The sequence below is a fragment of the Synchiropus splendidus genome, chromosome 8 (genome assembly GCF_027744825.2).
Source record: "Synchiropus splendidus isolate RoL2022-P1 chromosome 8, RoL_Sspl_1.0, whole genome shotgun sequence".
NCBI classification, from domain to species: domain Eukaryota; kingdom Metazoa; phylum Chordata; class Actinopteri; order Syngnathiformes; family Callionymidae; genus Synchiropus; species Synchiropus splendidus.
Genome location: NC_071341.1, coordinates 7,435,117 through 7,449,775, shown reverse-complemented (window position 1 = coordinate 7,449,775; position 14,659 = coordinate 7,435,117). Strand labels below are relative to the sequence as shown.

Here is a 14,659-nt window from a genome sequence, read left to right as displayed (position 1 = left end):
AACCTGGTTTCTGTCAGATGTTTTCCTGTTTTACTGCCCCACTGACTACAACCCACCCCTGTGCACGTTATGTAACCCTGTTACGTGGAGGGCATGTCTCAACCCAAGCCCTCTGTGTTCCTTGTTCATGTGAAACAACTGTTTCAGTGGTAATACAACTCAGGTGTTTAAATAGCTGCAGCGGATCTTCTTTTAGATGAGTTTGTCCAGTGTGGAGTTTGTTCCGGACTATTGAAATATTATCCTCTCTGATAATAAAGCTTGTACTTGGAATGGATTGGAATATCAGTCAGTAAAAGGCGTTTGTTTGATGTTGATAAGGATTTAATTTAAAGAGCAAGTAATGAAAGGCTAAAAGCTAGTTGATACTTTGCTCCCCCCCTGTGGTTTGTAAATGTTACTACAGCAGGTTTTTTTTTTGGTTCAGCAGGTGCAAGTTGTTTTTCGATTCACTACTGGGGAAACACCTGCTGTTTATTCATATCACCCACCTCCCTGAGAGTTATAATGTTAGTGTCTATTTAGAACACTTTAAACCTTACTTCGGTTCGTTTATTCTGATGAAAATATAAATTTTAAATCAAAATTCCTTCTTTGAAACTCTGTTTGTCAGTACAGTACAACGGTACATTGAGTTTTTCTTGTTGTAGATTCAACTTTAAATACAGGGGGAACATAAATTTAAATAAAAACTGAGAATGGTGGAGAATGTGCCATGTTATGGACATGTTTACTGAAGTAGAAATTATAACGGAATAAAAAGTTAATTTTTAAAAAAAATTAAAGACCATATTTGTATTTTAAGGCTTTTTAGCACCTTTCTCTGTGGCCAGTTGAGATGCAAGTGCTTTTGTTGCACTGGCATAGAAAGATTTAATAATAATAATAATCCATTGCTCATCTGTCACCAGTCTTGACATATGTATTGGCTTCAGGGTCGCGGAGGAAAGAAATTCCACATTGAGTTGAAGGAGATAATGGAGCGGGACCCACTGTCTCAGCTGTGTGAGAACGAGAAGGACTTGATCTGGACACTACGCCATGACTGTTGGGAGAAGTTCCCTCAGTCGCTGCCCAAACTGCTGCTGTCTGTCAAGTGGAGCAAACACGAGGACATGGCCCAGGTAGACATTCACTTCACGACAGCGGGAACAAAGGAAATGTTTAACTCATAGGTGGCCTTTTTATTTCAACATTTGTGGGTTCTGAAAGAGCAATATGTTAGCTGTAAAATCACAAGTTTAACCAATCATGACTGTTATGAGGATAAAAAAAAACATCAACATTGAACACTGGTTCATTTCATTTCGTTTTTTATTTCTTTTCTTATTTATTTATTTATTTTTACAATTAATCATTTGTTGCTATGACTAATGTAAAACTTTGAAAACTTTTACTGGTTGTACATAACATTTTTCAATATATTTATATGTATTTGTTTTGATGTCATCCGTTAGCATACAGCATACTTTGCATACACTATAAGACATTTCTTGCTCAGCCGATGAATGTAAGAAAATGCTTTCACAACCTTCAGTCAATGTTGGCAAATCATAACTGAGCACTTCATGTTTCAAATGCACCCCAATGCTTATTAAAAAATAATTGAGGTTGATTGATAGATATTCATCCAATGAACTTATTAATAACTGCAAACATTTCCATGATCCACAAAAAGATCTAAATGAGGCAAATAAATTGGTTTCAGTTTCTTTGGGTTGGTGCCTGTGAAAGGGGTCCATCCCCAGTCTTGAGCAATGCCGCTCCAATGGCGCATCACATGCTGGAACTTCTCGGTAGCAAAGCAAAAAATGGTCGCCAGCTGGATTCACAGCAGCATGAAATCAATGTAGCCACAAAGAGGAAATAACGACTAACCCACTACATTGACAGGAAACAAAAGTACACACACAAATCAGTTCTTTGAACCAGCCTGCTGATAAGAAACTTGTTTTTGTATGAGCCTGATCGACTGGGGTGTAACTGGGGTCCTGTTTACAAAAGGTTCGGGTGCTTTTCTTCGGTGTATAACCTCACCAGTGTTTGTGTGTTCGCTGCTCAGTTACAGGCGCTGCTTCAGATCTGGCCCAAACTGAGTCCCAGAGATGCTCTTGAACTTCTGGACTTCAACTACCCCGACCAGTATGTGCGGGAGTATGCTGTGCGCTGCCTGGCGGCCATGAGGTGAGAGAGTGGAGGAGAACACTGTGACTCATTATATACTGAGCACAATTGCTGGTTTCACTTGGTATCAGTGTACAAAAACACTCATGACCTCACTGGGATTTTTCATCGAGAACAGTGTTTGGCTTGATTGAAATACTATTTCAGTGAAACCTCACTGAGAGCGCCATTTACTGAGCTCTGAAAATGAGGAAGCAGTTTCATGAAGCCTCATCAGCACATCCCTGCTTTTCCCATAAGATATAACACCTGCTGGAGATGGTACTATTATACCTGTGTGGACCACATTCTGATCCGGTTCTGTTCACCTTCTGCAGTAACGAGGAGTTGTCGCAGTACCTCCTGCAGCTGGTACAGGTGTTGCGCTACGAGCCGTACTACGACTGCGCCCTGACCCACTTTCTGCTGGAGCGTGCCCAGGCCAACCGCAAGATTGGGCATTTCCTCTTTTGGCACTTGCGGTAAGTCTCAGCAATGCACTAGGGGGCGAACAACCCTCAGTCCTCATATGACTTCATCGCCCCCTACAGGTCAGAGATCCACATGCCGGCGGTCTCAGTCCAGTTCGCCCTCATTTTAGAGGCCTACTGTCGGGCCAGCATTCCTCATATTGAGGTTCTAAAGAAACAGGTGAGGTGTCTGAAGCGTGTTTTGTCCAAAATAAAATGTCTATACTCTGTATTGTGTCCTGTTCTATCTGTTCTATGTCACACAGCCAGCTCCAAGAGAACACATCCCATAACTTGGTGGCATTTTCTCTACAATATGAATATTCTCTATTTAATATGAATATTTAATGTGAATTTTAAACTGATTTGAGAAGACTCCAGCAGTCTATAGTGACATGGTGGCTATTTTTAGCCCGTCAGATGACAACAGCATCCCTTCTCTGCCCTTTAACCTTTGCCCTGCATCCTCCTGGGTCTGACAGTCTCTCATCTTGACACTTCCTTGTACGTCCTCATCAGCCCTGTCATTCCTCAGACCACTTCCTGTTTTTGAACACACTAGCCTGGGCACGGAGGTGCTGACGTTGATGGTTTCGGGTGAATCACCGCCTGCATTTGTCAGTCAGAAGTTCCCAACTGTCTGAAGATTTGTTGTGGAGTTTGCTGATGAAGCAACGTTGGAGTGCATTCTAAAAAAACTATTTGCTCACCAGGTGGAAGCCCTGAACAAACTGAAGTCCGTCAATGAACTGATCAAGCTGGGAACCATCAAGAACCCTCGCAGTAAAACCAAGGAGGCCATGTTGACCAAGGAGGCCATGAGGACTTGTCTGAGCCAGACCGGCTATTCAGAGACTTTGTCCAACCTGCACTCTCCTCTCAACCCCAACATCCTGCTGTCGGGCATCAAGTGAGTTCTGAAAACATCAGAGCCTTTCCCACTCTTTCTTTGATTAACTTTTCTTCCTCTCAGCGTGGAGAAGTGTCGGTACATGGATTCCAAAATGAAGCCACTCTGGATTGTTTACCACAACAAGCTGATGGCAGGAGACTCCTTAGGGATCATCTTTAAGTACGGAGACGGTAGGACCGGTTTCAGTCACCGTTCACACTTCTCATCTGAATGTTTTTTTTTTCTTTTTTCCAAGTTAACAATTTATCATTGGTAACAATGTCATCCAAGTTTAATGATCATTTTCTTCAGTCTAAATCACCAGACTCTGCTCATCTTGCTTCCCACTTTTTCATTCATGAATCATGGATTTGGTTTCCAAAGCAAAACAGTTAGAAATGATAATGTCTGGCTGGAACGAATGGGAGGATTGATGTGATGGTGTGATCGATTCTTTTCTGACAGATCTGAGACAAGATATGTTGACACTCCAAATTCTGAGGTTGATGGACATGCTTTGGAAGGAGGCCAATCTGGATCTCAGGTGAGTCCATGTTTTTCCTTCAACAGTTTCAACAACCTTTGTCTTTCTTACACTTTTGCTATTAGTGCTTTTGCACGAGTATAAATTGATGAATCATCCAACTTGCTGTCACACTATCCATATTGCTCCAACAGAATATAGTTGCATTCACACAACCAGATATGCAGTAGCAGTTCAACACAAGTCTGTTCTCTTTTTTTCTTTTCATTTTCCAAACCATGTTTCACACTTTAGTTGTTTGTTGGTCATCGTTTCAAGTAACAAGTGTAGCCATCTCTGTCTGTTGTCATGGCGACTCTTTGGCTGCAAAGTGTGATTTACTGAATACTGCTTTTGTTCAATGCTGCCCTCCACAGTCAGAGGACCTATCTGCGTTTTAGGGGTGTCCTATTTTTAAGTCACACATAACCACTAGATTTCGAGAGCTAAGCTTTGCGGTTAAGATTGAGGATTGAGTTTGAGGGTTAAGGAGTAGAGACAGGATTTTCATCCTATGTGTCCTAAACATAGACATCAGTTTTTCACCTTGTTTTGCGAAGTACCCTGAGAAGATCACGTCACGTCAAGATCACATTGTGTGACCTCTGAATCCTTGGTACACTTTCCCGCTCATACTCACTAAAGAAACGACAACATTTTTTACTGCGTTCCAATGAAATTCGCAGTGTTTGAGGGCTCTCCTCACCCCAGGTCAAATTGTGCACATCTGGGCAGGAGGCTCGCTCTTAAAGTTCAGTGTGAGGACGTAGCCTCAGGTTACTGTGACAGGATTTCAGAGTGGTGGGACGGATCTCCAATTACACATCTTTTAGGAGAAGCGTGTTGAATTCTGACTAAATATTACATCAAGTCACAGAAATGCAAAACTGAGTGATGACGTCTTCACACCTGTATACCAAATACGGCTGTAAAACATCTTGACTATGTGTGCTTCGAGCATCATGGGACGTGTGTTTTAATGTTCAATTATATTGATTTTATAAGCTCTTTGTTGTGGCCCTTCATAAGCAGTCCCAGTTTTGTCGCTGATCTAGTTGGGGCTTTCAGGACCTTTTTATCAAGATGTCACAGAGAGGTCACCAGAGCTTGTTGTGTACGTGTAGCTGTGGACCGGTCCTGCTGCAGGAAAGCATAGCATCGTCATATGATGGTGTGGTTTTTCAGAGCGCCTACCATTTCTGTAAAAGGAAACCGCCACAAAGTGATCATAATGCTAGCCCGCTGCTTCTGAAAGAAATCTGCTGCTGATGAGATGTTTGTTCAGTTTTACGTGATGACTTGTGGCCGACTGCTGAGGCTGCAGGACCATCAGGACAACAAGCAACTATGTACTACAATGTTGATTCAGCACGTACAGCACGTAACACTATTCAAGAGTCGCTTGTTAGAACCCGTACGCGCCAACAAGTTGACTAAATGTTTTTGAGATTTGTCAAGCATGTAAATATAGTTGTAATTTAACACATATCTAGTGTTTACGACGATTTACATACATTTTTCTGTTTTGCAACACTGTGATCACATGAGTCAGTGTGTTCATCAACCTTAGGATATTCTGTGACTAGTCATAGTCACTAGTTGGAGTCCTAGTTTTAGTGTCTGCTAACTGGAGATCAGAGGATTCAGCTTTAAACTTCAAAAAGTCATAACCTCAATAGGTGAACAGTGACGCTTGCAGCACATGCATCACTACTGTCCCCTTGTGGCAGGATCAGGTTTGTCAAGTAATTGTTTTTGTGCTGGGCCGCCTGTTGTACTGGACGTCAAACATTGTATTGAAATGGTTCTTTGCTTTCCCCCCCTCCATCATTCAGGATTGTACCATATGGTTGCCTAGCGACGGGCGACCGAGCGGGACTGATAGAGGTGGTGTCATCATCTGACACCATTGCCAACATCCAGCTGACCAGCAGCAATGTAGCTGCCACTGCCGCCTTCAACAAAGACGCTCTGCTCAACTGGCTCAAAGAGAGGAACACTGGGTAGGATCGCATTGTTCAGTTTAACACTGTGTCCGTCTACAATGTGGTTTCCATCAACAGTGACGCTCTCGACCGCGCCATTGAGGAGTTCACGCTGTCATGTGCAGGCTACTGTGTAGCCACCTATGTCCTGGGCATTGGAGACCGCCACAGTGACAACATCATGGTCCGCAGCACCGGGCAGGTGTGTGATGCCACTCAGCCACTGTGTCATTTATTGACTTGTGCTCAGGTGTGTGCGTTTTCACTCTGATTCCAGCTCTTCCACATAGACTTCGGCCACATTCTTGGCAACTTCAAGTCCAAGTTCGGCATCAAGAGGGAGCGTGTTCCATTTATCCTCACTCACGACTTTATCCACGTCATTCAGCAGGGAAAGACCGGCTACACCGAGAAGTTTTGCAGGTTTGTTTCGTTTCCCTCTGAATCGATCAGTGGTCCAGGAAAATACTACTAAGTCGATTCCATTTTACTGATGATTTTATTTATTCTATCAGCAACGTTTTTTTCTTTTCAAGCTTTCTAAACAGTAAGTCTCTTTCATAATTAATCAAAAAGGGTCGAAGTGTTGCATAGCCCAAAATAAATGTTTCTTGCAATATGAAGCTCCACCAGCAGGGGGCAGGCGTAACTAAGGGATGTGTCCCGGTTCGTCTTGCCGCACGCTTCCTTCCAGCGTCCTTGACTCAAGTGACCAGAACATATTGTCATAATAACGCAGTCAAAATATGAAAGTCGTGAAGCCTGAGTTAGACTTGAATCTCAAACACTTGATTATATATCATATATGTGATATAGACTTAACTTTCCTGTGTGATCTCAGCTCAGGAAGGTTCATACACTTTATAGGTTAATACACCTTAAAAGCCAAACCAACACAGTGATTCCACGTTTAAAAATGCCAATGCCAATAACGGAGTTTCTTTTACATCTACCTTTGCAGACTTGATTATCTCAGGCCCTAGCTCCTATGGACTGATTCATAAATCAATGCAAAAACACACTAATGTCATAGTGTAACTAGAGTCACTGTCTATTATTAAAGGGTTAAATAAGTCAGTAATACACACATAATGGTTTTATACATTGAAATGCATGCTTTTTAGTATTTTTTTAGCATGAACACAAATAATTTGCTCTGTCTGTTATTAAGAACTGTAGATTTTGTCGAATATAGGTCTCATTTCATTCCCTAAAATATAATATCAGAAGTGATGAGTGTTCACATACTTTGTGTTTCCAAAATGGCTTCCAGACAGTGGAGTGTTTTGTGGATTCTACAGACTTTTGTTCTGAAGATGTACCCATACTGTAGTTCCCATCAGCTTTGAATTAAACAGATTAAATTCTGGGTTTTTAAGACAATAGATGTTACTTTGCTGAGCGGAGGTCGGCTTTGTTTTGTTCTTGTTTCCTCACCATCTCACCTTCTGACGTCCCGGATCTGACAGTTGGTGTGTAACTGGCATCAGTGCAGTTTGAGCAGTATGTCGCCATCATTTACCCTCAGAAGATGATAAAGTGGAACAAGAAGAACAGTTGTGTTTAGGTGGAAATACCCATGTGGCAGAAATGTTTGTGTGACCTACATTCACATGTAAGAAGATGAGCGTTGGCGACGTGTGCCACTTACACAGACGCTTAGAATAACTGGAAGTGATCAGAACATCATGATGATGTTGCGTTCTTATTCTCGAGGATTCAAATGAAAGGTTACCTTCAACTGTCTTGAGTGGTATTTAACTCAATTCATTCACAATGAAGTGCTCAAAGATCTGTCATCAACGATACATCACAGACAACGCTAAAGAGGCCTGGCTAGACTATACGCAACATGTAGCTTTCAAACTTCTTGATTTGATGATTCCTTTTACTGAGGACATGATCCTCAATACAGTAAATATCCTCTGACTGCTGTACACTGCAGCATATCGTCCTGGTCTCCACAGCCTGTTGTGATCATCAGAGTCTTTCATAAACAGCCCTAGTTCTGTCGCTGATCTAGTTGGGGCTTTCAGGTGTCACAGAGAGTGCACCAGAGCTTGTTGTTGTGTACGTGTAGCTGTGGACCAGAGGATGTGCGCCTTGGATTATATAACATATGGGGTCAGTAGGAGGTTATTGATGTCCATGTCTCAGTGGAGCGAAGCCATGTGTCCAGTCCAACCAGCATTTTCAGTAGATGCCAGTCTCTTTTCCATACCTGTGGCTTCTTTTCCATGCTAGATTCACCTGTTTTCGTGTGACTTGTATGGACTGACCAGGTCTAGTCCCCTGCTGATCTCATCTAATGTGTGAGGGAAACCAGAGTTCCCAGTGTAGAAGATCTGAAGTTGCCATCTGCTTTGAAGTTGATAAATGTGATGAACAGTTCGATGCACACTTTGCCTCCTCTGGCTCAAGCGCCAGTGACCTTCAGGTGACAGCGGTGGCCACTTTTAACCCGTGGCGCCCTTTAAACACACACTGAGATGTTGCATTTATGGCTACAAGCGAGGACACGCAGCAGTGCATCCACAGCTTTACTCAAACACAGAGGTCAGCAGCCTGTAGCTCACGAGGCAGGTGTGGCTCTTTTGATGACTGGCTCTCTCAGCTGGCATTTCTTAGCAAAGTAGTTAGTTTCGCTGACATTTAAGTTACACATATGGAAATCAATGTTATTTGAAAAAAAAAAAAAAAAAAAAACACTTTTAAATAATTTGTGTTCACTATACATGGTGTGCAGCGGGCCTGATGGGACAGCAGGTGGCAGTAATGTTTACAGCCCGCCCGTGACAAAGAGAACGGGACACTTGGCGGGGTGTGGTTGAGAAGACCTTGAAATAGAGCTGGTGATAACCAACATTTAGAGCTTCTGCTGTAAAACTGTAGGTTATTTTGGTTTCTCCCCTCTATTCATTCTATTTCTACCAGAGTTTCCCGCAGCACTTTGTAGCCAGTCAGCTTTGATTAGGTCTTTCAGGAACATGCTCAACAGAGCAGCCTATCAAAAACACAAGCTAACGGTATGGCTAACGGTGATCGATGGTCATCTTGGGGTGTAGCGGTGAAACCAGTTGCATGTTGGTTATTTAATCCAGATCCAGATCTGTTTTGTGTCTGAGCAGAGGTTGAGCAAGTTTGTAACTGGCCTCAAAATGCTACTGACAGAAGGTGTTCTTGCACCTTGTTATTGCACCTCAACAGCTTTGTGTATTTCTAAAGAGTAAATGAAAGTAAACTGTTTTATTAACTGGAAATGTATGGTTCCTGGCTGTTTTGACTACAGCTGGTCTCGTCTGCAAATCCAAATGAACACCACCAAAGTCAAGTCACTTCTAAACCAGCCTGTTTCTAACCAGCCCTGAAAATATTGAAGTACATTTTTCAGTTATCATGTAAACGAACAAATGAAGAGAGCCTGTAATGATCGGCCATTCTAGTCACTCATTCAAACTGAACTGTAGTATCTTTGGCAGAAACAAGAGCATGAAGGAGGGCTGCGGTGTCACCGTCAGTGCCTGAGTGCAGTTATGTAACTGTGAATGCTGCGGTTGACGTTACACTTTCATATTCTGCTTTGAACTCCGTTTCAGCCTCCGTCAGCACCACTTACCAGCCGGTGATTGAAAACCAGAGCATTAGTGCCTGTTGGCAGGTTATTCTTAGACTAAACTCATTTTGATAACACTACATTCTGGCTGCTCAATGTGTCTTGCTGGTTTCCATTGTGTGTGTCTTCAAGCTTTGAGGGCAAAACCACAACATTCAGAACGGTAAAAATCTTAAAATGCAAATTACAGTGGAGAATAATGTTCTTGCGTCAAACGGATAACTGATGCACTTCACCTCACCTTTATATTCCAATTACAAATTTCTGTGTGAGCCTGGTAAATCATGGGATTTTTGAAATGAATCAGTTTAAAGAAAGACAGAAATGACTCAAACATAAGGGTCATGTTTCATATTGAGATTCTAAAACCTGATTATAAAAGGATTTGTCATTTTACATTACATTTCATTTTATAGGATTTTTAAACAGCTTTCTGTCTAACCGTTCTTTAATTTGGGGGTCAAGATCAAACTAGATTCAGGTTTGTGACGTGTACACTGACCAAGTGATGCCTCGTGTTCAGCATATTTTAATAGAAATAATTATTTCCCGCTTGTATATTGGGGGGGTGTATGTGAATCTTTTTTTCATGATGATATGGAATATATATTTCTCCCCAGAATCGATTTCATTATCTTATTTCTCCAGCATGACTCTTGAAGATAGAAAGATGCAACAGAGGAGCCAATAAAAAACACAGGTTTCATTTTCAAACTCAAATCTAACAAGAACATCAGTTGGAACAGGTGCTAACACGTTAGCACATTCTGCTAACCACCGCTCATGTTCTCATCTCTCTGGTGGTGTCAGTCTGCTGGATCAATATCTTCGGTTTGAACCACAGTGGTACGAGGTTGTTAAAATATAAATCACATGAAATTAAATACGGATTAATTTGAGTCTGGCAAAAGCATTTCATTCCTTCCTGGTTATTTAGCATCTGTAAATGCAGTTAAAAAAAGTTTATTTCTAAGCTCAGTCAATATAAACCTGTAGCTAGCTTCAGATAAAATTGTTTGCTGCAAAAATATGAAGTTCATTCACAGACATTTTTCAGTATTTTTTTTACTGTGATGGATGTCCTGTGCCGCAGGAAAATGCCAGATCATAAGGCCTTGCCTTGAAATGGGCTGATGAGGCTTCATGAAACGGTGCCCTCATTGTCAGAGCTCAGCAGGTGGCGCTCTTGGTTTTAAAATGATGTGAGGTTTCATACAAATGTTCGTTCAAATAGAGCAGAGAGTGCCGTCTGCATCTCAGGTTGCTGGTCCATGACTGTGTCTGTGCTTCTCTCAACAGTTTCCGTCAGTATTGTGAAGACGCCTATCTGGTGTTGAGGAGGAATGGAAACCTCTTCATCACGCTGTTCGCTCTCATGCTTACTGCTGGCCTGCCGGAGCTCACCTCGGTTAAAGATATCCAGTACTTAAAGGTACACACAGGAGAATACAACTGAATGTCAGCATGAGCAAGAAGCACATCGTGTTCATCTTCAGCATTAATTTTGAACCTGACACCAGTTTTATGGTCAATTTTCTGTGAGCTACCTCATAAAAATTCCAGTGGAATAAAAAACTGAATGGGAATTTAGATCACATGAACGTCCCATCTCAATTTTGAATTGAATTGTCTCTAAAATTTGGTATGAAAATACTTTTCCCCACTCTTTTGTGTTCATATTTGTGGGGGGGGAACAGGTGGTAGTAGTTAGTTCTTAAAGATAAAGCAAAATACCTTTTTTTTAAGAATTTAAAATTTTACAAAAAAAGACCACATTGATGTTATGAATAAAAAAATAAAGTCAATTAACTTGAGTTGAAACAAAAAAGTGCAGTGTTGGTTTTGTTTTATTGGGCACTGATGTTCCATAGGCTGGCTTCTCAGGCAACAGTTGATTCGCTCCTGTGGCTGAACACTCCACTGATCCAGTGTCTCTCCGTCCGCAGGATTCTCTGGCGCTGGGCAAGACGGATGAGGAAGCCCTGAAACAGTTCCGGCAGAAGTTTGACGAGGCCCTTAGGGAGAGCTGGACCACCAAAGTCAACTGGATGGCTCATAACGTTGCCAAAGACAACCGCTCATAGAGTCTGTGACGGCCCCGGCCACCGGGGGGGCGTCAAGAGGATACGGTGCAAGGGGCGTCGAAGGGACGACATAAATTAAAGAAGGGAATGGGCTCAACACACAAACAGTTGGAATTCTCTCTACTAACCCCCAGCTCTCTGAGGTTGGTGGTCCAGGGCTGTGGACATCCGTGTGGTGGGGAAAGTTGCTGCATGTTTTGCACAGGAGATGAAGGAGCGGGCGACCAGTGGACCTGAATCTCCCAGGCTGCCTACTACTGACCCATCAAGTGGACTTGAACTTGCATGGACGGTTCAAAATGCTGATGCCACCTGAGTCCTATGATGACTCGGAAACGGCTCTGCTGCCTTCGAGTGTGCCTCAGAACTGCGAGAAGATTTCTCTTTTGCCATGTAAGATTTTGTCGTCTGACTGTCACGTGCCAGACTACTTCAGAGGGAATCACTCGCCTTCATCTTAAACACTGGACATCTCTTCAACACACGCACAAGACTTTAAAATGTGCTCAAACCACCTGTGTGCTTCCTGTAGCTCCCAAAATATCAAGCAGAGATTGAACAGAGACACTGTGATTCTTCTGGCCAGCGATGAGGACCAAAACAAATCGTGCTTTTAGTGATCGAACGTCTCTGACCTGAATGTGCTAACACTCTTTGAAAGGGTCTTATTTTTGATATGAGTGCACAGTGGGCTGGAGTGGGCGGGTCTGACAGTCACCGCATCTCAAACCCTGCTCCTCAGTCATCTACCACCGTCAATGTTTTTATTTGGTGTGCAATATCTGTCAGAGCCTTTCATGTTCCGTACGATGCAGCTGTAGTTTCACCGCTCGCCACCCTAAAGTGTCAGACACTGGATATTGTCAAATGTACAGGCTTTTACTGTTCTGCTGTTTTTGTTTTTGGTTTTATAGGAGTTTTATTAAAGTTATTTTTCACCGTCATTTGGTTTTCTTTTGGGAGTTCCTTTGAATAGGGATGCATTCAAAGTATATATATATATATATATATATATATATATATATATATATATATATATATATATATATATATATTTATAGTAAATTAGAACAATCTTCAGTTTATCAGTTTAATCCAAAGTTTGGGATGAAAGTATCTGCTCGCAGACCATCATGACGACAGTCATGCTATCATGATGCTCAGGGAGCATCACTTTCTGTCTCTGATCTTCATCAGAGTGAGAATATTCCTCTTCAGAATCTGAGGCAGTCAAATCCACTCTTGCTCTGTTATGCTCCTTCTATGTAACCACAACCTCCATTGTCTCGTCGACCTGCGGGTGGTTTTCAATCTCTTCTAAAACTTGATAGAAACACACCGACAAATCTTGCTCAGACAGCTGTGCGCCACCTGCTTCTATAAAGTAGTAACTACATCAGGCTCCATATTTGCAGCATGGCTTCATTAAATGCTACGATGCCACCTGTTGAAATCTTGCAACTATGGCACTTTGCCATCTGGCTCAGCTATTCTTTGCCGAGTTCATCTTTTCCAGTTTCTTTGTAACCACAGTTCCAGTTCTCCCTGGAGTCATGAACCTTACCGAAAGCCTGTGGTATGTAGTGATGCTGGAGCTCGGTAGGTGGTGCTCTCTTTTAAAATGAAATGAGGTTTTGTTGAAATGGTTTTTCAAATCCAACGCTTCATTGTTTCAAAGATTCAAGGCAAGGTGGGACCTATGAAAAAACTCAAGCCAGTATGACCTTGGACTGTTGCTGACTTAATACTAGGAAATGTATATTCAAAATCATTCAATTCAATTCAAAGCATTCATGTGGGATCTAAGTTCAGTTTTGAATACAACAGTTAATGCTCACAACATATGAATACGTTTGCATGATTGCTGTTTCAGCAAACGTATGGATGAAGGGAAGAGAGGAGCACAGCACAGTGAGACTGGACGATGAAGCCTAAAAGTTTGTTGCTCAATTGCTTTCTCACTGTTTCTAGACGACTGAGACTGCCATGCTATCAGATCCACTTGATGCTGTGTGTGGATAAAACTGCACAAATGATCATCTTGGAGAGAGCAGCTTCTCCTGAAACCTGAATCCTCACAGCCACGTGTTTGTCTTCCCTCCTCGGTGAAGCACTAACCAGTCAATCCTCCGGTGATCATCACTTATTGATTCTCCGTCTGCTCACAACAGTGCCACAGGTGAATCGCAGCTGTTACGTAATCTTTTAACAAGATATCTTCCAGCCAGCATGTAAACAAATAATAAAGCATTTGTCTGGCAGGTCGATAATACACTTGGCAGGGAAAACCTGCGTACAAATGAGAAAATAAGGGAAATGAGATACTGTAATACCAGTGCTGGTTACATGGTGTAAAACTGTTGAATAGAAGCTTAACACACTATTGGATATCTCTTGGTACCTTTTGGTAGGGAGTTCGATTTTCTTTTCTTTTCTCAGAGTGAGCAGCGGCAGGGATGACAGTCAGCAACTTATAAGTGCTCAACATTTTGGGGGGATGGTGCTCAACCCTCAAAAAAGGGTACCCATGACAAAAAAAATATTATTATTGTTATTGCTGTTGCATCTATTTGCATTCTATAGATCCATCTATGTTATTTCCGGTCACCTGACCAGCCGGAAAATTTGATGTTATGTTGAGAATTAATGAACTCAAATATGTCGATTGTGCATGTCTATTCAACGTTACTTTATGAAAACTTTACAGCTTCTTTGCTTGCAACGTCACAGTGACATAGTGGTCAGAGCACGTCTCTAGGGGTTGTGGGTTCATGTCCGGTGTTTGTAATGTATTTAATTTTACTGTGAGATCATTCAAAGTATCTAAATTACTAGGCTACTAGAAGCAGATCAAATCCGTCCGTCCTCTCCTCCTTTATACCCCACATTCACTGTAGAGGACTGAATTACATCACCATTTAGAATCGCT

General features: G+C 42.0%; 1 protein-coding gene across 3 annotated transcripts in view; it reads left to right on the top strand.

Moving 5' to 3' along the window:
* Positions 1–12,667, top strand: part of pik3cb (phosphatidylinositol-4,5-bisphosphate 3-kinase, catalytic subunit beta) — a 57,070-nt gene extending 44,403 nt beyond the window's left edge. For all 3 annotated transcript variants that reach the window (XM_053873888.1, XM_053873889.1, XM_053873890.1), the window contains 12 exons: positions 936–1,124; positions 2,063–2,184; positions 2,502–2,645; positions 2,715–2,814; positions 3,347–3,543; positions 3,607–3,716; positions 3,991–4,069; positions 5,884–6,051; positions 6,112–6,235; positions 6,311–6,456; positions 10,946–11,078; positions 11,593–12,667. In XM_053873888.1, the coding sequence (XP_053729863.1) occupies positions 936–1,124; positions 2,063–2,184; positions 2,502–2,645; positions 2,715–2,814; positions 3,347–3,543; positions 3,607–3,716; positions 3,991–4,069; positions 5,884–6,051; positions 6,112–6,235; positions 6,311–6,456; positions 10,946–11,078; positions 11,593–11,730 (1,650 nt within the window). In that variant the 3' untranslated portion in view covers positions 11,731–12,667. The remainder of the gene's footprint in view (positions 1–935; positions 1,125–2,062; positions 2,185–2,501; positions 2,646–2,714; positions 2,815–3,346; positions 3,544–3,606; positions 3,717–3,990; positions 4,070–5,883; positions 6,052–6,111; positions 6,236–6,310; positions 6,457–10,945; positions 11,079–11,592) is intronic.
* Positions 12,668–14,659: the final 1,992 nt, after the last annotated feature.